General features: G+C 55.9%; 1 protein-coding gene across 2 annotated transcripts in view; it reads right to left on the bottom strand.

The window, feature by feature from the left end:
- Positions 1-22,549, bottom strand: part of ST14 (ST14 transmembrane serine protease matriptase) — a 41,519-nt gene that overhangs the window by 1,314 nt on the left and 17,656 nt on the right. For both annotated transcript variants that reach the window (XM_051847790.3, XM_070065631.2), the window contains exons 2-17: positions 13,340-13,499; positions 12,975-13,102; positions 12,655-12,725; positions 12,191-12,348; positions 11,988-12,023; positions 11,470-11,710; positions 9,031-9,170; positions 8,746-8,843; positions 6,544-6,653; positions 6,293-6,423; positions 4,908-5,012; positions 4,456-4,566; positions 4,259-4,372; positions 3,807-3,929; positions 3,078-3,264; positions 409-683 (exon numbers count right to left, since the gene is read on the bottom strand). In XM_051847790.3, the coding sequence (XP_051703750.2) occupies positions 409-683; positions 3,078-3,264; positions 3,807-3,929; positions 4,259-4,372; positions 4,456-4,566; positions 4,908-5,012; positions 6,293-6,423; positions 6,544-6,653; positions 8,746-8,843; positions 9,031-9,170; positions 11,470-11,710; positions 11,988-12,023; positions 12,191-12,348; positions 12,655-12,725; positions 12,975-13,102; positions 13,340-13,499 (2,188 nt within the window). The remainder of the gene's footprint in view (positions 1-408; positions 684-3,077; positions 3,265-3,806; positions 3,930-4,258; positions 4,373-4,455; positions 4,567-4,907; positions 5,013-6,292; positions 6,424-6,543; positions 6,654-8,745; positions 8,844-9,030; positions 9,171-11,469; positions 11,711-11,987; positions 12,024-12,190; positions 12,349-12,654; positions 12,726-12,974; positions 13,103-13,339; positions 13,500-22,549) is intronic.

Here is a 22,549-nt window from a genome sequence, read left to right as displayed (position 1 = left end):
ACCTCTGCCAGCTAACAGCCCGCCACCCTCGGGTGGAGGCGGAAGGAGCAGGCACAGTGGGGATTGCCCGGGGAACAGGGCGGAGACCCAGGCGCAGCTCCCTGGGCCTTTCCAAGATCACGCACTATGTGGGCACCACCTGGGGAGGGGTTTTTATCTTCCTTTTGCCCATGAAGAAGCAGTGAGGGAAGGTGCAAGCCTCTCGCCCAGGGTCACTTGGGCAGTGAAGGGGTAAAGCCACGCCTTCAATCCAGAGCCAGTCTGCCAATCCCTTGGACAGGAGGCGTCCACCACGCACAGAGCCCCAGCCCGGAAGCCGGCCTGGACCCTGTGCAGAGGGGCCTGGGTCCCCAAGAGGCTGCAAGCAGAGACCGGGGAGGAAAGCGCGCAGCCCATCCCGACGCTTACCCCCCTCCTGCGTGTGTCCCCAGCCCGTGACCCAGATGGCCTTGCCGGCGGGGAAGACGTGGGAGGTGTCGGGCAGGCAGATGGGGCGCACGGCGGTGCTGTACTCGGCCGGCTTCTCCAGCTCCAGCAGGGCGATGTCGTAGTCGAAGGTGAAGTCGTTGAAGGAGGGGTGGACGATGATACGCTTGAGCCGGTGCTCCTGCACCTCGGGCGCGCTGCGCTTGCTCTGGTCATGCAGGCCCAGGAAGGCCACCCACTGCGCGGGGTCTGAGTACCTGGGAGGGGCCCACGGAGGGAGAGCCGCTTTGAGCCCGCGCAGGGATACCCGTGGGCCCAGGACCATGTCGGGTTCCTAAGACAGCCTGAGGAGCCCGCCACAGGGCAGGCCACCAGCAGCTGCTGATTCAACAGGAGAAAAGCTCTCCCCGGCACCGGACCCTGAGCTGGAAACTGAACTCTTTTCCGCCCTGTTAATAGATTTGTACCTGATTGCCAAAAAACATGTACTGTATGAGTCTGACCTTTCACAGGGGTAACACAAAAATCATTCCAAATAGTTTTCTAACACAGTGCTATGGATTCTCAAGGCAAAATCAGTTGAAAACCACATTGAGGGGCCGGTGCTGTGGTGTGGCGGTTAAAGCTGCCACCTGCAGTGCGGGCATCCCATATGGGCGCCGGTTCAAGTCCTGGCTGCTCCACTTCCGATCCAGCTCTCTGCTCTGGCCTGGGAAAGCAGCAGAAGATGGAAGAAGAGGTCCTTGGGCCTCTGCATCTGCATGGGAGACCTGGAAGAAGCTCTGGCTCCTGGCTCCTGGCTTCGGATCAGCTTAACTCCAGATGCTGTGGCCAATTGAGGAGTGAACCAGCAGATGGAAGACCTCTCTCTCTCTCTCTCTGTCTCTCCTTCTCTCCCTGTGTAACTCTGACTTTCAAATAAATGAATAAATAAGAAAATGACATTGAATTTTATCTACTAAGCTTGTCGCTGGGCATGGAAATAGTTGTAGCAATTCTGAGATGTTGTCACCTTACTGGAGGACAGAGCCAAAGAGAAAACACATGACGTGGCTGGGAGCTGCCCCTCCCTGCGGGAAAGTGGGGACACAAATACAGAGTGGGATCCGGGTTGTCAGAGGTAAAAGTCTAAAGCAACAAGGCCCTGTGCTTAGGGGAAAAGCATCCCCTTGGCTGCAGCGAACTCAGAACCCGTTCCAAAATAAAGCAAGGGCGGTGCCTGGTAATGACTGCTCGTTGAGAACGGGGATGAGGTGGTCACTGCGTGAAGCTCGTGGCGTTGGGTGCACCTGTACCCTCTATCTGCTCTGAAAGTCTTTCTAACTGGAAAATAGCTCTTTAAAACAGAAAATGTCTACGGAGGAGAAAAGCATGCATTCATTCCCTCTGTCCTCCCAGGACGGCCCATTCCTGGGGCTTGCTCACCCCGCACACCGAGCCCAGCCACCTCCTGGGCCGTGCCTCCAATCCCTGCTGCAGCCCAGCCCAGCCCACCCCGGCGTCCATTCCCACCCGGCCACTACTGCTGCCAACCCACTGTGGCGCCCCCTGTGGGTGCTCCGCCCCACTCCGTGGATGCGCCGCCCCCTCACAGCCGCTCACGCTCAAACTAAGGCGCTAGCCTCCAAACAGCCTGTGGTCGCTTCACACTCATCTGTCACCCTCAGAAAATCGCATCTGAAAAACTGCTTCTGTCACAGCCCTTATGCCTTATCCCACAGTCTGAAATGATTCCCAAGGCTCAGCCGGCCTCACCGCCCTGAGCAGGCGCCCGCCACCCCTATTAAATGAGCCTTCCCTTTCTTTGTTTTTATTTGATTATTGAAGTTTTTTTTTTTTAAGATTTATTTATTTACTTGAAAGACAGAGTTACAGAGAGGCAGAGTGAGAGACAGAGGTCTTCCATCCACTAGTTCACTCCCCAATTGGCCACAACGGCTGGAGCTACACCAATCCGAAGCCAGGAGCCAGGAGCTTCCCCTGGGTCTCCTACATGAGTGCAGGGATCCAAGGACTTGGGCCATCTTCTACTGCTTTCCCAGGCCATAGCAGAGAGCTGGATTGGAAGTGGAGCAGCCAGGTCTCGAACCAGCGCCCATATGGGATGCCAGCACTTCAGGCGGCAGCTTTATCTGCTATGCCACAGTGCCGGCCCCGAGTCCTCCCTTTCTGACTTTTCCTGCCCCAACTCTCACAGCTCCAAGGGGGAGACCTGACAGTATTGCCATCATCAGTGACGAACCCGAGGCCTAGCAAGTTTAAGTAACTTGCCAAGGCCTACTGCAAACTAGGCCTGGACCACGAACCCAAGACATCCCAGGGACTCAAGCAGTTCAGAGACAGCACGGGCCCTGGAATCAACACACTGGGGCCCCCTAAAGAGCTGTGCAGTCCTGAGCAAGAGTCCCTACCTCTCTGAGCCTCTGTTCTGTAAACTACGACCAGGCCCTCCAAGCTTCTCAGGCGGTTAGGGGAGGCACACAGGGAGTGCCTGCCCAAGAGTAAGCGTCTCCTAAAAAGGTACATTCTGGATTCCTGGTTACTGGGGTCACTGAACCCCACGCTGGGACAGCCCCACCCCCCTGCCTGGACACAGCACAGACACAGGCACCCGCCTGGAGGCCGCTGCTGCCGCCCGCCCGGCGACCCACCTGAATCCTTTGTCGTCGATGTAGCAGTGAGCTGCGGAGACCAGCCAGTTGGGGGAGATGAGCGACGCCCCACACACGTGGCCCTGGCCCACGACGTGCAGGCTCACCTGCCAGGGCCACTCGCCCTCGTCTGCGTCCGTGCCTCCCACCACGCGGGCCTGTCTGGAGAATGACCGCAGCCCGCAGTCTGGAGAGGGGGCAGAGGACGCAACACAGCAAGTCAGGGCGGGGACACCCAGGCTGATGCGCACCGGCGGCGGCGAGGCCCTGGGTGGGGCAGGGCTGGAGCAGATGTGGCGTGAGGTCCCTCTAGAGGTCACTCGGGGTATCGCAGGCCCTCTCACCCACTGGGCACCCCCCTCTCACCTGCTCCCCAATTCAAAGCTGTCACACTCGCGCCCCGCCCCCAGGCACAAATGCAGCCGAGGGGCCTCTAGACTTGATTGTGTCTGCAGAGCAGAGGCCAGCCTAGGACCCCCGTCCTACTGCCAAGGTGCTGCTATGAAGCTGCCTCGGCCCCTCTCCAGGACCGGAGCTAGCCAATGGGCAGCGCCTTTGTGCCAACCGGCAAAGCCCCTCTTTGCTGCAGACAGAGGCGCCCTCCCTCTCATCCAGAAAACAGAGCTGGGTGAGGGATGTGCTGCAGGAATTTCCCGCTCGGGGTGCACCTGGGACGGGTGCCTTGCACAGCGGACAGCCTGCACGAGCACCCGGGGCGGCCCTGCTCACCACAGTTCTTCTCGTCTGAGCCGTCGCTGCAGTCTCTCTGGCCGTCACACTCAGGGTTGCCCTTGCTCACGCAGAGCCCGTTCTGACAGCGGTAGGTGTTTTTGGTGCAAGTGACAACATTCACTGTTCAAGGAGGAGGACATGCGGGAGGGAGTCAATCCCTGAACGGCACCCAACCAGAAGCCAGGTCAGCCCCCTGCAAGTCTCGGGCGGTGCCTCGTGACCCCCTCTCCCCCACCTCACACCCCTCCCCGGGCCCACCCCTCCCAGCCACACCCACAGCCCCACACAGGCTCTGGGTACTCTGCAGGTGAGCCTGCCTGTGGCTGCCCGTGCAGGGTGCAGCTCCACTGGGTGCAAGGCTCTCCACCCACCCCCGCGCACACGCGCACACACACACACACACACACACACGCATGCGCACCGCAGAGCAGCCAGGGGCCAGGCCTCACCTTTGTCACACGAGGCCTCATCAGACCCGTCCCCACAGTTGTCCTGCCCGTCACACTGCTGGCTCTGCGGGAGGCATTTCCCGTTGTTGCACTTGAAGGTCTGAGCCGGACAGCCTGGCAAAGCACAAGTCCTTAACCACAGCTACGCAGGCCGCTGGGGAGGGAGGCCCAGCCGCCGCCTGCCCGGGGGCACTCACTGCACTGCAGCTCATCGCTGTTGTCCCCACAGTCGTTCACGGTGTCGCACACCCAGAAGAGTGGCTTGCAGAACTGGTTCTTGCACGTGAACTGGTACGTGGCATTGCATTCTGCGGCAGGGCAAGGGGGCAGGGGTCAGCTTTGCAGGCTCAGCCGCGGTCCCGGCCGTGGACCCCCTCAGCACTCCTTCCCGGGGGGAGCCTGGGCAATCACGGGCTGCGGGGGAGGGGGGCACTTTCCCATGCCCAGAGCAGCCTGGAGCACCTGCGACCTGTCCCACTAGCTGCGGGAGCTGAGCTCAGCGCGTCCAAAACCCTGCACTGGCTGCTCCGCCTGCCAGACTTCCATGGCCCCAGGCCCCCCTGCGGCGGGGTGGGGGCGGCAGGAGGGAGCCACAGGAGCCACACGGCAGTGGCGGGAGGGTTCAGGCCCTGGGGGTCTCCCGACTCACTGCAGTTGAGCTCATCGCTGAAGTCGGCGCAGTCGGCCCAGCCATCACAGCGCAGGTCTTTCCGGATGCACCGCCCAGTGCTGCACATGAACTTCCCGGGGCAGGCTGCAGGACACAGGACAGGCCTGAAGTCCACGGCTCTCCCACTGCCCTCCCTCCCTCAGAGCCAACTTCACAGCTCACAAACACATGGCAGGGAGAGGGCCCATGGAACCATGGCCACGGGAGGCCAGTTGGCAGCAGCCAGTGTAGGAGGGCGCCCCTGACTGCTGATGGCTACGGCTGGGGAAGCCAGCTGGGCTCCTGCCATGTGACCTTGACCTGCAGGTGCCAGGAGCAAGGCTCCCCGCCTGTAACACAGGCTGAGGGCGGCTGGCGGGTGAGCAGAGCAGGATCCGATCCCACTGCGAAATGACATCCTATGCTGTCTTCCCTCTAAGCTACGTGCCCCTTCCCGGTACTGCCGACATGGAGAGGGCTCTGGCCACCGCAGCCGTCTGCAGGCAGAAGCTCTGAGAAGGCCGCCGGCCCCGCCCTTGCACAGGAATGCTTCAGCCACGGGTAGCTTTTCGGCTCATCCAATTGTATTTTTGGCAGGAAGCCATGCAGTTGAATTTTAACTTCACGTGGACTCATTCCTAAGCAGAGCTATAAAATGTCCCCAGGTTACTCTGCGACGCAGTGTTGAAACAGAAAACGACTGCACCTGGGGAAGAGTGGCTGCTGGCCCAGCCAGCTGTTTTTCTAATACACCTCAGGGGTAGGCTATTAACAGTCGAGGCGCTAAAAGGCTACGAGCACAAGCACCCATCATGGGAGTCGCTGGGACGTGGAACCCAAGGGACAGACGGAATGAGGAGGAACTCGGGGGGCAGGGGAACCCCGAGGGCTCCAGGTGCTGCACGCTGGGACTGGATCTGCCGTGGGCCAGAGTTCAGTGCTGGCCTCTCTGCAAAATTACTTATTTATTTCAGAGGCAGAGGGACAGCGAGAAAGAGAGAGAGAGAGGGCGCTCTGATCTGCAGGTTCACTCTCCGAAATGCCCACAATGGCCCCCAGGGCCAGGGCCGAAACCTGGAGCCAGGAACTCAATCCAGGTCTCTGTGCGGTGACAGGAACCCCATTACTGGAGCCATCACCGCTGCCTGCCCAGGTCTGCGTTGGCAAGCAGCTGGAATGTGGGGTAGCTGAGCATGGCACCCCGTGCCCTTGGCTTTCTATAACAGATGCATTTAAGGTGGCATGTTAATTTCCCCCTTAAAAGGCCATGAGAGTGACAGGCATCTTAAGTTCTCCGGCTTCTCAGGACCAGGCAGGCGCTAGGCAGGAAGACCCAGGTCAGACAGAGCGTGTGCGTGCTGGGCCTCCCCCTAACAGCCACTCACGGTCGCGGGAGTCATAGGAGAGGTATTCCGCCAAGAAGCCGGTGTCGGTGTAGGACTGATCCGAGTGGAAGCGGACGGTGAGCTTGTTGCTGTTGCCGGCAACGACAAACTGGGCCCTCTCCCCGCAGTACCTGGGTGGGGGGAGGGTGCAGGGTGAAGCGAAGGCAGCTCAGAGCCAGAGCAATTGGGGGTGGGGGTGGGGGAGGCACAGGACCCTTCCCCTGCCCTGGCCCATGCCCCCTGGGGCTCACTTCTCCCCGTTGACCTCCACGTAGTCTTTGGGGCAGACACCCAGCGGCACGTTGGGCTCCAGCAGATAGAAGACTTTGAAGATGACCTTGACGTTTTGTTTGCTGGGCACCTGCAAAGGGGAGGAGAGAGAGGCCGCTGGGGTTCTGTGGCTTCCTTCCCTCTTCCCTCAACCCGAGGATGTCACCTGGCAGGGCAGGGCAGGGCAGGGAGGAAGAGACAATGCGACAGTCTCCCTGTCCTCAGGGCGAGGTGTCAAGAACCCCAGTGGATGCCCAAGACTACAACAGGACCCAACCCTACTGTATACACCTGGACTGGATTTTTTCCCTATACGTTCTCATACCTATGATAAAGTTTAACTCATAAATCAGGCACAGTGAGAGATAAACAATACTTGATAACCAAACAGAACAATTCTAATAATCGTCATAATTTGGCCAACCCGTCAGGACAGCCACATCGCAAACTGGAGCAGCTGGGTTGCAAGCCCACTTCCAGCTCCTGACTCCAGCCTCCCTCCTCACTCAGGTGACTGAGGTCCTGGCACTCACGGCAGGGTTGCATGGGCTGAGAGCCTGGCTCCCGGCTTCAGACTGGCCCAGCCCCAGTTTTTGCAGGCAACTGGGGAGTGAACCAAAAGTTGGGTGCATGTGTATACTTGCTCTCCCTCTCTCTCTCAATTGGGTACATGTGTATTCTCTCTCTCTCTCTCTCTCTCTCTGCCTCTCTAACAAAGAAAGAAAGAAAAAAAAGAAACATGCACATGTATATAAATGCAAATGAATTCCTCTTTCCTTCTTCCCAGTTTTAGAGAAGATCTGCTCTTACCACTTCAGGGGCCGAGAGCCTTTGTTCTGCTCAGGGCCATTTGCATATTTATGGCATCACCACGGGCCACACAAAATGACCTGCTTAAAAATCAGCCTGCTGGCCAGCGCCCTAGCTCACTAGGCTAATCCTCCGCCCGCAGCGCCAGCACCCTGGGTACTAGTCCCGGTTGCTTCTCTTCCAGTCCAGCTCTCTGCTGTGGCCCAGGAGTGCAGTGGAGGATGGCCCACGTGCTTGAGCCCTGCACCTGCATGGGAGACCAGGAGAAGCACCTGGCTCCTGGCTTCAGATCGGCACAGCACTGGCCCTAGCGGCCAGTAGGGGAGTGAACAAATGGAAAGGAAGACCTTTCTCTGTCTATAACTCTCTCTGTCTCTCTCTCACTGTCTAACTCTGCCTGTCCAAAAAAAAAAAAAAAAAATCAGTCCATTTACTGGATTTTGAATTCCTCCTTGTGGTAGCCATGGCAGGGCCATGCCCCTTATATGACCCGAAGGCCAGACGTCCCCACCCCTGCCATAGTTCTTAACAATCTCAGCACAGAATATTTTTTTCTTTCCTTATGTCAAGAACTTTATTGCACCTTTTCACTTGGAGGAAGCATTTACGGCTTCTCTCTTTCATATCCCAATTGCCGGCATCATTACTCTTGTGCTTTGGGGCCAATATTTAAGCAAAACAAGATTACTTGAACACTGTCTCCATGATGCTGCCACAGTGGATCTGATAACCCGGATGTCTACAGAGAGACTGAGGGGCAGGTAGCACATACAGCATGGATACGCCAGGCCAGAGGATGAGCTACAACCTGGGAGGCCATGTGCATGAAATGGCAAACTTGTGAACAGTGTATTTCTAGAATTTTCCATGCAATATTTTTATGCAGCCGTTGGGCCATGGGTAAATGAAACTGCAGAACGCAGTCTCAGATACAGGGGCCACTGTATCCCATCACTGCAGGCGGCTGCGACTTTCTGCTGGTGTTTTGGAGAAAGGCAAGAGGCACTGGTCTCTGACGGGGCAGTGTGAGGGACAGCCACGGGTACAACTCTCTCATCTGCTGCCACTCTGCGTGACGCATATCCTCTGAGTTCATTGTGACAGCGCCTCTAAGCTGCAGACACCTTGGACCCCCCGGCTCCTCCTGGGAGCAGGATGGGGCAGACAGGGGCAGGCCGACAGGTGCAAGGGCTTTGGTCTGTCAGTGACCCAGGAGCCAGGGCTGAGTCTGGTCTGCCTGATCCAACGGAAGACCTTATCCCTGCAGGGCCTTGAAGAGAGGCACTCCCAGGCTGCCTAGGCGTGGCCACACCTGCCTGCTGGAGTGTCCGCCTCTCGGCCTCCCCTCCCACACACACACCTGCAGCTCCTACCTCAATGGTCCAGGTGCAGTCCATGTTGGGTGGGTAGTGGCCCGGGTAGTAGGGGCTGCTGAAAGTCCCCTGGGCTCCCTGTAAGAAGCCCCCGCAGCCTGAAAGGAGAGACGGGAGACGGAGCTGAGGATCGAGGGCCAGCTCAGCCGAGACAGCAGGTGGCCAGGCCGACCCAGGCTCTGGTCCGCTTCCCCACATGGCACAGAGAAGCATAAGACCGTCGCAAGGACGGCTCCTGGCCTGGGTGCTCAGCCCTGCCCACAGGCTGCCCTGGCCCTTCCTTACTGGTCATCTTGGGCAGCTGAAAGAAGGTGGCCTCAAAGCCGGGGTGGCGCCGCTCCGTGTTGGTGATCAGAGTGACGAGTAAGACGTTCTGGGAGGAGAGGAAGGTCAGGTTGTAGGAGGGAGGGTAGGTGCCACACAGCCTGTGGGGGCAGAGGGACGGCATGTTAGGGACACAGACAGAGCCCGCCTCAGTGCCCCAGGAGGCGGGGCACGAGGATCCCTCCTAGCCAGAGCAAGGGAGCAAGGACACGGCTGAGGGCAGGGAGGTCCTCAGTCAAGTCCCTGCCCCACAGACAATGACTTGGGGGTGAGATCAAGTGATAAAAAAATCTTCTTTTAAGTGGGGAAACACTGAATGCCTGCCAACAGAAGAGTCAGTCAATAAACTGTTAAATAGCAGCACAAGTAGTGGTAGCACCAGCTAACAATTACTAGGAACGTGCAAGCCGGCACAGATCTTAGGGCTTTTCATCTACCAACACTTAACCTTCAGAACAACTCCGAAGTGTGTGCAATTATCTCCAAGGCACAGAGGGTTTCAGTAGCTTGCCCAAGACTCCCCGGTTAATAAGGGGCACAGCTAGAATTCAAAGCCACGCGATCCAGGCCCTCCCCTCCCCCCAGAATGCAGCAGCCACTCAGATGCCCACACCCTGGTTTGAATTCTGGATCCTCGGCTTCCCACCCAGTTTTCTGCTCATGCGCACGCGCACGCTGGGAGGCAGCAGGCAATAGCTAGAGAACTCTAGGCTTGGCCACCCATGTGGGAGGGCTGGATGGAGCGCCAGGCTCTTGGCTTGGCCCCAGCCCAGCCCTGGCTGCTGTGGGCATTTGGGGAGTGAACCAGAGGATGAGAGCTTGCTCTCTCTGTTTCTCTCTCTCTCTCTCTCTCTCTCTAACAAAAAAACAAAGAGGTTTGCTAATTTGGAAAGATCATAATATACTTCATTTTTAATTAGCAGGTAACAAAACCGCATATACAGTATAATTCTGTTTCTAAACACACACACACCCACACACAGCCAAAAAATCGGGAGACTACATCAGAATATAACAGTGGTTATTCCTATGCGATGAAGACACTGGGTGACTTCTGTTTGTTGACTGCTACTTTTCCCTGCTGGTACCATGGATTTCTCTGTTGAACAATTAATCAAGTGGAGAGATGGAGAAGGGTGATTAGACTGAAGTCTCGGCTTCTAAGCTGCAGCACCAGATGGCTCTGTCTTATTTTAGACTGTTATTCATCACAACACGTCTGCCCGGCTCATGCGCGGAGACAGCCAGTAGAGGGCCCAGCCCACTGAGTCGGGGAGAAGCTGGGAAGCATCTCCATTCTGACCTGGGGACGTGTACCCAGGCACCCGGCCCCCTCGGCAGGTGTTTGTTTTTTTTTTTTTTTTTTTTTTTTTTGGATAGGCAGAGTGGACAGTGAGAGAGAGAGACAGAGAGAAAGGTCTTCCTTTGCCGTTGGTTCACCCTCCCAATGGCTGCCGCGGCCGGCGCTCTGCGGCCGGCGCACCGCGCTGATCCAAAGGCAGGAGCCAGGTACTTATCCTGGTCTCCCATGGGGTGCAGGGCCCAAACACTTGGGCCATCCTCCACTGCACTCCCTGGCCACAGCAGAGAGCTGGCCTGGAAGAGGGGCAACCGGGACAGAATCCGGCGCCCCGACCGGGACTAGAACCCGGTGTGCCGGCGCCGCAAGGTGGAGGATTAGCCTATTGAGCCGCGGCACCGGCCCTCGGCAGGTGTTTTAATCACATCACTCTGCTTTCTGTAACTCCAGCCTTTCCCACAGAAGCGAAAGGAGCCACCTGCATCTACCAACCCGGGGCCCAGACCCCCACCACCTCTCTCAGGATCTCACACTCGACACCGATGTCCCCCCGCCCCACCCCGTCCTCATCTCTGCAGGCCGGGTACCAGATGGCTCCCGCGTTCAGGAGCCCACCAAGGTTATCCAAACTAGCAAGTCGCAAGCTGCTCACTTGCCCTGAGTTGCCCTTCCAGGGGAAACCACAGCTCAGCTCTTGCTCACTTTCCCCCGTCACCAACCCGCCACCAGCGCTGGTGCTTCCCTGTGTGTGCCTGCGTGCCCAGCTCTGCCCTCCCCTTGGGGAACCGTGAGCTATACGCCAACTCTCCAAAAGGCGGCCACACCTGATTAATAATAAAAACCTACATTTACAACAGCAGGCCGGCATCGCCTTTGCCCTGGCGGTTGGAGGCAGCCCTTCCTTCCTGTTCATACTGGATTTGCATCTCGGCCCAGTGAGCCAAGGCCCAGGAAACATGTCCCGCCAGTGCTCTGCGGAGGATCGTGCCACACCTGTCCTCTGCCCCCTGGCCTGTGGCCAAGTCATCAAGTGCACCCCAAACCTGCTGCCGCAGCCCGGGCCAGCCCCCACCGCCCCACCGGCTCCCCGGGGTACTCACTGCACCAGGGCATGGGGCTCCATGGCACTCAGGGTGTCGTACACGGCCACCATGTCACTGCCACGCTCGTCGCAGGGCGCGACGTCAAAGCTGCGGAAGGTGAGGCTCAGCACCGAGTCGGCGTCCCCCCGCAGGGCCCACTGGCAGCGGGCACGAGCCGGGTAGGGGCTGTTGGGGAAGCCGGGCGTGGTGAAGCGCGTCTGCTCCCTACCGCGGGCATGCAGGGCAAAGCTGCAGCTGTCTGTGCGGGAGGGGACAGAAAGGAGGGCGTGGAGTGGGGGCGCGGAGGGGCAGAGCTGGGTGAGTAACCCAGAGATCCCATGGGTGCACCCCAAGCCTGCCCCATCCCGCTCCCCTAGATGTCCCAGGCTCTCCTACACCTGGGGGAGACCGCCAACAGGAGCCCACAGAGGGGCCCCAAGGACGCAGGGGGACGCCACGGGAACCCCTGGGGCTCAGGGCCATCTGGCCACATCCCTCTTCTGCGCCTGGGGGTGGTGTGGGAGCATGACACTTACTGTCCCGCGCGGTCTGCATTGTGCTGGGGTCAGTGGCTGCAGAACCAGAGGGAGAGCGTTAGTGATGCGGCCTCTTCCTACGCACCCTAAGGGAGGTGCGCAGCCCGCAAGCCGGCTCCGCCCTGCCACCCCCGACCCCCCCGCGCGTGCTGCTCTGCAGCCTGGGCCCACTCCGCGGCAGGCTGGCCCACCCCCGGACTCACGGAAGGCCACCACCGAGGTCATCACAAAGGAGTTCAGGGATCGCGCCCGAGGCGGCAGCGTGACCACGTGCTCTATGGCCATGGCGCGCTCCGCCTCTTCCACCAGGTGCTGCGGCAGGCTGAACTCTGACCAGTAGTAGGCGATGACGCTGCCCTCGCTGGGAAGGGAGAAGCGGCCTGAACCTGCGCTTGCCCAGCCAGGGCCGACGGGCTCCCGGGAGAGCGCAGCAGCGCAGAGCCTCCCCCCAACCTGGCTTCCCCGCCCCCGCCAGGGTTCTTGGTCACCCTATCACCTGCTGTTTGCACAGCCGCAGCCCCAGCGGTTGTCCGCCGTGGGCACCCCGGCCTTGGCGACCAGCACGTTGGTCAGAGTGAGGACTCGCCCGGGGCTCTCCCAGCCAGGGGCCCCTTGGACCTTACGTCCCATACACTACACCACACTAATCCCGTCCCCCAGCACCCACCTGAAGGCGGTCACGGCAGAATCCTTGTGGTAGGGACCCAGCGACGGAATGCGGCCATAAAGCAGCTTTAGCTGAGGGGAGAGACGAAACTCAGGGAGGACCCCTCCCCAAGCTCAGGCCACGCCCTCCCCTCTGGGGACCTGGGTCCCCCTCCAAGGGGGTCCCCTAGCCCAGGGACCTGGGGGCAGAGCTGATGGGTGCCCTTTCTGCCTTTCAGGACAGACAGTGGGTGGGGGGCAGGCTCCCCACCTGGGGGAGGAGGGTCAGGGCAGACAGTGCGGGGTGTGGGGGTGGACTCTCTACCTGGCGTCTGGACTCACCGCTTCCTTCACCTTGCTGGCCAGGCTCATAAATTCCGTGGAGTTGGAGTTCTCGTAGGCGTCCAGGAAGTTCTCATTTGTGATCCTCAGGTAGCCGTTGAAGACCTTCTGCACCTGCACTTCCCGGTCTGGGAGATAAGGGGGCAGTCAGGGGCAGGGCACAAGTGCACCTGTGCTCCCCTGGGACGGGCAGGTCAGGGAGGGGCCAGTGCACCTGCTGTGACCAGTTCCTTGGCTCCCCCAACCCCCAACCCCCTCCTCACCTGCCCCTCAACCCAACCCCTTTCCCTCCCTCGGGGCCTCCCAGGGTGGCCCCTGGGTCTGCCCACTGAGCGAGGAGGGGCAGCCAGCCCTGAGGGACTCACACTGGAAGTGCCACACCAGGAAGCCCACCAGGAGCGACAGCAGGAGGAATGCAAACAGCAGGGCCACCAGCACCACCCAGCGCCTCGGGCCGCGCTTCTCCACCTTCTTGGCGTTGTTGACTGGCAAGAACTCCACGCCTTCCTCGCAGCCATTCATGTTCTGAACAGAGAGAAGTACCCGGGTGCCAAGTCAGCACCACAGCTGCCCAGCAGCCAAAAAGTCCTAATAAGGAAAGCTAGGACTGGCTCAAGGACTGGTCATTTAAATGAAAAGGAAACCAAGGGCTGTCTAGGTAGTGGGCTATGGCCCCAGCCCCGGGCCACCATGGGTACGCAGTGCCTCCACGCACTTGGCAGGGTAGCCCCTGCCTGCAGTGGACACAGCCCCACCAGATTCAGCCCCACCAGGGTCACCTGGGCCAGGAGCACGGAAACAACACACCCTAGCCGGGTGCCTTGCCCTGCCAGTGATTAGCCTGCCCAAAGGGAAAAGGCAGAAAACCCGATCACCTCTAAAGTGACTCTACACTGTGGTGTAGCAGGTAAAGCCGCCGCCTGTAACAATGGCATCCCATATGGGCACCGGTTCGAGCCCTGGCTGCTCCACTTACCATGCAGCTCCCTGCTAATGGCCTGAGAAAGCAGGAGATGACCCAAGTGCTTGGGTCTCTGCCACCCATGTGGGAGACCACAATGGAGTTTCTGGCTCCTGGCTCTGGCTTTGGCCTAGTGCTGGCCATCGCAGCCATCTGGGGAATGGACCAGAGGATGAAAGATCTCTCTCTCTCTCTCTCTCTCTCTCTCTCTCTCTCCCCCGCATCCCTCTCTGTCACTCTGTGCCTGGGTAGAACAAATCACTCTGCTTTCAGCCTTGGACATTCCTGTCCAGGGTCTCGGGTGAGGACAGAAGTACAGGTGTGTGCTGGAATCCACACCCACACTCAGACCCAAGAGAGCCAAAGCAGCACACGATGGCCACCTCCTGGAGTTCCTCCCCAGGAGGCGGTGTGTCAATGATGAGGCGTGAGTTGGAGAGTGCAGGTGGGGGTCCTCGGCACCCCAAGGTGGACAGCAGCCTTCTCTTCCCCCTAGTCCACTCTGTGGCCCTCCCCAATCCTGGAGAGACCCTGGCTCCTTTCCTGTTGATGCTTTAGGTTTCAATACCTCAAACCCACTCCAACAAGGTGTGTGCAGGAAGAGCTGAAGCCCCCACCTCCAACTCCCACCTCCAGCATCTCCTGAAGTGGTCTTTCTGGCGCCCACCTCTTAGCTCTGCAGTATATGCCAGCACCCACGTTTCTTGGTTTGTCACATGTATCTATGAACTCACTGCTATGAAAGATTTCTCTTTCTACATCGGGTGCTTAAGAGTTCCAGTTTTAGTTTCCTAATTGGATATACTTGTGACTTTAACATGACACAGGAACACACACGCAGAGACAACCACTTAACATGCTTTCTTTTTTAAAATTAATTAATTTATTTGAAAGTCAGAGTTACACAGAGAACGAAGGAGAAGCAGAGAGAGAGAGGGAGAGAGAGAGGTCTTCCATCCACTGGTTCATTCCCCAGTTGGCCACAATGGCCGGAACTGCGCCAACCCGAAGCCAGGAGCCAGGAGTTTCCTCTGGGTCTCCCACGTGGGTGCAGGGGCCCAAGGACCTGGGCTATCTTATACTGCTTTCCCAGTCCATAGCAGAGAGCTGTATCGGAAGTGGAGCAGCCAGGACTCGAATCGGCATCCATATGGGATGCCGGTACTGCAGATGGTGGCTTTGCCCGCTACGCCACAGCGCCTGCCCCTTAACATGCTTTCAAGCTACTTCTGGGATTTGCCTGCACATTTCCAGATAATATACCAATATCACCATCTCTCACGTCTTCTATTTAAAATATCATCAACTTACTTCTTGGCAAGGTTTTAACGTCATTGCTTTCTCTCCATCCTCCCAATAGCTATAGGACCAAAGTTTTAACAAATTACATCCATACTCTATGTTTTCAGTTTTTTCATTATTATTAGACTGTGAATGTATTGCTTGCTATTATGTTTTCTTTCCTGTACAATTTATTTGTTTTTCCTGCTGCGGATTTTCACACTTGCTTGGGTTTCTTTTTTTTTTTTTCCAGCCCTAAGTCGAAAGTCAGCCTAGCATAATGTTACTTGTTAGACTTTGGTTTCAGTTTGTTTTCTTTTGTCTTATTTCTTATTTTTAAAATTTATTTGAAGGCTGTGTTACAGACAGAGGAGGAAAAAGAGAGAGAAAGAAATCTTCCATCCACTGGTTCATTCCCCAAATGGCCACAATAGCCAGGGCTGAGTCAGGCCAAAGTCAGGAGCCCTGAGCTTCCCCCGAGTCTCCCATCTGGGTGCAGGAGCATAGACACGGGCCGCCTTCCACTGCTTTCCCAGGCGCATCAGCAGGGAGCTGGATGGGAAGTGGAGCAGCTGGGTCTTGAACAGGCACCCAGATGCGATGCCGGCATTGCAGGTGGACGCTTAACTTTGGTTTCTTTTGAACACATACCCCGATCTGTACAAGAGGGCTTCAAAAACTTGATGGGAAAATGGAAATAAGAGACAATGTACATTTTCCATGAACACTTTGAAGTTCCCGCGGGTAATTTACAAGCTCTCATATTCTTCTCAGTCTCAGGCATATCAAGTCAGTCAAAGAACGTAACACTTCACCTGCTTCCCTCCCAGACCTCTCTGTCCTCTCCCCTGGCAGTTGTCCCATCACCACCTGGGGATTTCCTTAGTCTCCTTCTTGTGTTAACCCCTCCCCCCATTTCCTGGGTTGCCCATCTTCACCCGTCTTGATTTATGTCATTTTGGTAGAGCACATACTTGAGTAGCTTCCTGAGAAAGTCACTTTTTCTCACTTTACATGTTTCTGAAAATATTTTCATTCTACATTCACATTTGTTGGCAGCTTGGCTGGGTATAAAACTATAGGTTTGGCACTGTCATTGTGGTATAGCTGGTTAAGCCACCACCTCAGACGCCAGCATCCTATATGGGCACTGGTTTGATTCCTGGCTGCTCCACTTCCAATCCAGCTCCCTGCTAATGGCCTGGGAAGAGCAGTGGAAGATGGCCAAGTTCTGAGGCCCCTGTACCCACACGGGAGGCCTGCCTGGCTCCTGGCTTCAGTCTGGCTCAGCCTTGGCCATTGTGGCCATCGGCAGAGTAAACCAGTGGATCGGAGGAGCGCTCTCTCTCTCTCTCTCTCTCTAACTCTGACTTTCAAATAAATAAATGAATCTTTAAAAAATAAAATTAAAAAACTATAGGTTTAAAATAATGTTCACTTAGAATTTTGAAGGCCCATTGTTTTTAGCTCTAATTTTGCTTTTGAGAAATATGATAGTATCATGAACTCATTCTGTTTTACGTATGTCTTTGCTCTTTCTCTGAAAGTGTTCACGACATGCTTTGAATTGGGCCTTTACATTTCACTCTCCTGAGCTCTCCACAGGCCCTTGCATTTAGACCTGTATCCTCCACTCTGGGAAGCTGTCTTGTTTCTTGGGCTGTGTCCTTCCCTTCACTCCCTCTGGCCTACCTGAACTCAATTCTCACTCTGTTGATCCACTAACATCTTCCTCTGTAGTATCCATCACATTGTTTTTAACCTTTCTATAAGTTTTTCCTATTTTTTTCCATCAAAAATTTTCGTTTCTGAGGGTTTTCTTGTTCTATGAATTCTCCTTTGTATTGGTTTCACGGAAGCATCCTGTGTTTGTTTCACAGATGCAAAATCGTCACATGTTTCTATTTCCGCTGGGTACCTCCTCTCTGTTTCTGACTTCCTCTTCCATGCTGCAGGTTTTTGTCAGATGCCTGGGTCTCTGTGGCTCATTTGTATTCAGGGAGGAGGCCACCGCGGCTGATCGAAAGTCCTGTGGGCACAGCTTGCCACAGGGAGCTTGCCAGATCGTTTTACCGGGCACTCCTAAAGGCTGAGCTATGCAGACCTTCCTCTGGGATGGTTTACTGCTCCGGAGAATAACTTTTTTTTTTTTTTTTTTTTTTTTGACAGGCAGAGTGGACAGTGAGAGAGAAAGACAGAGAGAAAGGTCTTCCTTTGCCGTTGGTTCACCCTCCAATGGCCGCCGCGGCTGGCGCACCACGCTGATCCGAAGCCAGGAGTCAGGTGCTTCTCCTGGTCTCCCATGGGGTGCAGGGCCCAAGCACCTGGGCCATCCTCCACTGCACTCCCGGGCCACAGCAGAGAGCTGGCCTGGAAGAGGAGCAACCAGGACAGAATCCAGCGCCCCGACCGGGACTAGAACCTGGTGTGCCGGCGCCGCTAGGTGGAGGATTAGCCTATTGAGCCACGGCGCCAGTCCGGAGAATAACTTTCTAACCTGACTGGCAGGAGCCCTCGGGAACATGTAGGACAACACACTCATCCCCCTTCACTTCCCACCCTTTCACTGCAGCCTCCCTCCTCCGTCCTGGTGCCCTCAAACCCAGAAGATCCCAGACTCCATTTCCCCAGACGCATTCCTCCCATTCCCCATGGGTGTCAAGAGGTAGGGATTTGGAGACTTGCAACATCTCCTTCCTTAGCTCACTTCCATCTTCTGTAGAACCTGAGCCCCACCCGAGCCTGGCAGAGAAGAGGACAGCAACAAAGACACCGATATCTCCAGGAGCCAAAGTGGGGCATCCACCTTCAAGTTCAAACGGCTCAGTGAATGACGAGAAAGATAAGCAAAAATGCAAACATAGTCAAAAATATCGTGGGGGTGCGTATTTGGCATTGCAGTTAGGATGGCGCTAGGGGCACTGTGGAGTGTCCTGATTTCAAGTTCCAGCACGCACACCAATTCCAGCCTCCTGCTAATGCAGATCTTGGCAGAGAGCAGGTGATGGCTCAAGTGCTTGGGCCCCTGCTCCTACGTGGGAGACCCAGAAGAAGCTCTTGGCCTTGGCCTGGCCCAGTCCCAGCCATTGTGGCCATTTGGGGAGTGAAGCAGAGGATGGAAGATAATCTCTCTCTCTCTCTCTCTCTGGCTCTCCATCTCTGTAACTTTGACTTTCAAATAAATAAATAAATAAATAAATCTTTCTTTTTTTTTTTTTCTTTAAAGAACTCTGTGTGAATGGGATTCTACAGTAGGGACTCTTTTTCGCTCGACACCATTAGTTTGAGCTTGATCCAGGTTGTTCCATATTTCAGTACTGCATTCCCTTCTGTTACTGAGCAGAGTCCCACTGGGTGGAAATACAATAATGTGCTTACCTATTCTCCTAATGATGGGCATTTGGGTTGTTTCTGGCTTGAGGCTATTACAAAGGAAACAGCAATAAATACTCCTGAATGAGTGTTTGCCTTGGCATTTGCTTTCATTTCTATTAGATAAATACAGAGCAGTGGCATAACGAGTTCCCATGGCAGGTATATGCTTGACTTTTTAAGACACTGCCAAACTGTTTTTCAAAGTGGTTGGACCATTTTACCTCCCCAGCGGCAGTGTGTGAGAATCCCAGCTGCTCCACATCCCACCTAACACTTGGTAAGGTCAGTCTTTTAAGTATGAGCCACTCTGCATGATGGCATTTTATGACCAATGATGCTGTGCATCAGTTTTTTTGTGCTTAATTGCCATCCATTTATTTTCTTTGGTAAAGTGTCTTTTCAAATATTTTGCCTATTTTTTACTAGTGTGTTTGTTTTCGTATTGAATTTTGAGAGTTCTTCACATATACTGGATACAAGTCTTTTATCAAATATATAAGTACACTTTGCGAACATTTTCTCTACAACAGCCAAAGCTGGGCTGATCCAAAGCCAGGAGCCAGGAGCTTCTTCCAGGTCTCCCACGTGGGTGCAGGGGCCCAAGCACTTGGGCCATCCTTTGCTGCTTTCCCCGGTGCATTGGCAGGGAGCTGGGACTGGATCAGAAGTGGAGCTGGGCTGGCGCCGCGGCTTACTAGGCTAATCCTTCGCCTTGCGACGCCGGCACACCGGGTTCTAGTCCCGGTCGCCCCTCTTCCAGGCCAGCTCTCTGCTGTGGCCCAGGAGTGCAGTGGAGGATGGCCCAAGTCCTTGGGCCCTGCACCCCATGGGAGACCAGGAGAAGTACCTGGATTCTGCCATCGGATCAGCACAGTGCACCGGCCGTGGCGGCCATTGGAGGGTGAACCAACGGCAAAGGAAGACCTTTCTCTCTGTCTCTCTCTCTCACTGTCCACTCTGCCTGTCAAAAAAAAAAAAAAAAAAAAAAAAAAGTGGAGCTGGATCGGAAGTGGAGCACCTGGGACTAGAACTGGCGCCTGTATAGGATGCAGGCATGGTGGGCCTGGGCTTTAAGCCGCCACACCACAGCACCGGCCCCACTCAAAATTGTTAAGGTATTTATTCTCCTCAAACATCTATAAAGTTAATGCAATCTTGATCCAAATCTCTTCAGGTGTTTTGTAGAAACTAATCAGCTGACTCTGAAATTCATGTGGAAATGCAAAGGATTTAAAAAAGAAAGAACAGGGCGCCTGTACTCTGGCGTGGCATGCTAAGCCGCTGCCTGCAGCGCTGGCATCCCATTTCAGAACCAGTTCTAATCCCAACTGCTGCACTTCCGATCCAGCTCCCTGCTAACGCTCCTGGGAAGGCAGTGGAAAATGGCCCAGGTGCTGGGCCCCTGCACCCACTTGGGAGACCCGGATGGAGCTCCTGGCTCCTGGCTTTGGTCCGGTTCCACCCTGGCTCTTGTGAATGCTCTTTCTTAGGAAACCAGCTAGATTTCTCTTCAGTTACCCTTGGACTTCAGTTTGCCTTCCTGTTTCAGGTTGTAGGCTTCTTTAGATATCTGACAGTCCCTGGCTCTCTGAACCTATTTAAGAATGAAAAAACACTAAGACTTCAGCCAGGGTCTCTGAACAGACTGCAGGAATAGGTAGATGGATATACGAAACATCACAAAAATCGTAATTTACTTACGATGCATTTTCAATTTGCAGAGTGGCTTCTCCACTACTTTCTTAGCTGACCCTCACAACAATTCAGTTATCGCCCTTGTTTTCTAAACAAGGCAGAGAGACGCGATGCTTTGCAAGGTCACACAGCACCCAGGGTGGCCACCACTCCCTCGGTCAGGTCGGCTTCCACAACTCCGGGAGCAAGTGTGAGTCCCGGGGCTCCACTCAGCCCAGAAACGCTGTGTAATCAGTAACCAGCCCGCTTCCTTGTATCACCCTAGCTCTCAGCTCCACTTTCAGACACAAGACAGATCATCTTACAAAAGCCTGTCATTGTGTGGATAAGGCCGTGAGGCTGAGAGAGGCAGAGTAGCCTGCCCCGGTCACAAAGGTAGGGGAGTCGGCAGAGCACACGAGCCAGGCTCTTCCAACTCCTAGACCAGGTTTCAGGCCCACTTGGGTTTGATCCCAGAAACCGATGCAGGGAGTTGAGTAATAGGGGAGGAGGAAGAAGAAACAGTTCTGCAGGGACTCCCATCCACCCCGGCTTTATTGCACGCATAATCTCTCTGTCGGCCACAGAGCTAAGGGAAGAGGAAGTATGCCTGTGCCTGCCTTGGCCTCTCTGTCTCTCCCTCTCAAAAGTAAACACACTTGCAGGTGTACACACGAAACACCGTGCTGTGAAGCCAGGTGCTTGCCGACCACAAACACAGAGAGAGACACGTAACTATCAAGACCTCCTCCTATCTGCCAGCTCCAGTCACGTAGAAGTCCCCACCATCAGAGCGTGGCTGGAAGCCACTCAGCCAGAGAACAGGGACGGACTTCCGGGAGGAGAGATGGGGACAAAGGGTGTAGGGCACGCAGGCAAAGACTGCAGGGATTGGGGTGGAGAGCACCCAGGAGGCAGGTGGCAGGGGCAGGGTCAGGTTACTGCTATTGCCAGCAAACTTCCTGGAGGGCAGGGGGAAAACTGAGAGGCAGGTCCAGAAACCCGAGGAGGATGCTGGAGCCCTGGCCATATCATTTTCTATTGTCTTAAATACACTCGTGCAAGTCATACGCATCCTCCCCAGGGATTGATAGAAAGCAAAAAAAAAAAAAAAAAAAAGGAACATTTTATTGATGATGTAGGAAGGACCCTTGTGGTCACCCTGCTCCCATTAAGTAAGAAATTCACCAAGGCTGCAAGCTAACCGCAGAGCAAACAAAACTCTCTCCAAGCCAACCCAAGAATTCTCCCCTCGGAGAGGAGCCCTCTGCTGTCCCCTAAGCACACACTGTTAGACCATCACCCGGTGCACACGCTCCGCGGCCTGTGACCTCAGAACTCGCCCATTGGTGGCCCAGAACAGGGTCTGCACTGGAGAAAAGCAGCCAGGAAGAGCTTCGACATGCAGTAACTGCAAAATGCTACCAACCACCCACACGGCCACGCAGGAGTCTCATCAAAGCAGACGAGCCCTTCATGCCAGACCCTTTTTTTTTCCTGATTGTTCCTCATCTGGCTAAGGCTGGGTGTGATGTGCTGGGAAAGGCAGGGGACAGAACCTGGGAGGGCTGAGAAGGGCGGTCACGTGGCAGCTGGTCACCTGCCTGCCATGCTGGACATCAAGGTCAAGGAGCAGAGGGGAAGTCAGGGGCTGGACACACGGCGAGTGTGGCTCAGACCTGAGACTCATGTGTCACTGCCGACTCTCGCTGGTATGTGGCAGGTGCTCTTGACTTATGCATCCAGTGACTCAGTAACCCACCCACCCAATGGCACGGATGTCAGTTTCATGATGTCATCGGCACAGCCAGGACCATGAGAGCTGTAAAATATCCCTGCGATTGTTCAGGCAGGAAGGGAAAGTACAGGTTGGGCACCTGCGGTGGTTTCCCACAGTGAGCGCCTTCTGCGGTGCAATGAAGATGCCTCCCTTCTCAAGGGCCGGGCCGGGCCGGCACATCCCTCCTCGGCTGCTCCATCCCTCCTCGGCTGCTCCATCCCTCCTCGGCTGCTCCATCCCTCCTCGGCTGCTCCATCCCTCCTCGGCTGCTCCATCCCGCCGGCTCTAGTTAACTCCTGCTCAGGGTCTCAGAAACACCATGGCAATGACCTCCAAAATCAACACTAGATGATGGTGGAGTTGCAAAATGTAAAAAGTGCCCTTCTCCCTCCAGGGCTCTCTGCAGCTAAGCCAGCAGCCACCGTGAACGCTGGCAACTATGTGCCTGCAGGTTTCTGTGGGCAGGGGCCCACCTGACCTGCCGTGGTGGCAGAGCACAGCCCC

Source organism: Oryctolagus cuniculus, chromosome 1 (assembly GCF_051225735.1).
Source record: "Oryctolagus cuniculus isolate XC-2025 breed Fujian yellow rabbit chromosome 1, ASM5122573v1, whole genome shotgun sequence".
Lineage (NCBI taxonomy): Eukaryota > Metazoa > Chordata > Mammalia > Lagomorpha > Leporidae > Oryctolagus > Oryctolagus cuniculus.
Note: the sequence above shows the minus strand (reverse complement) of the source record. Positions and strands in the feature narration are given on the sequence as shown.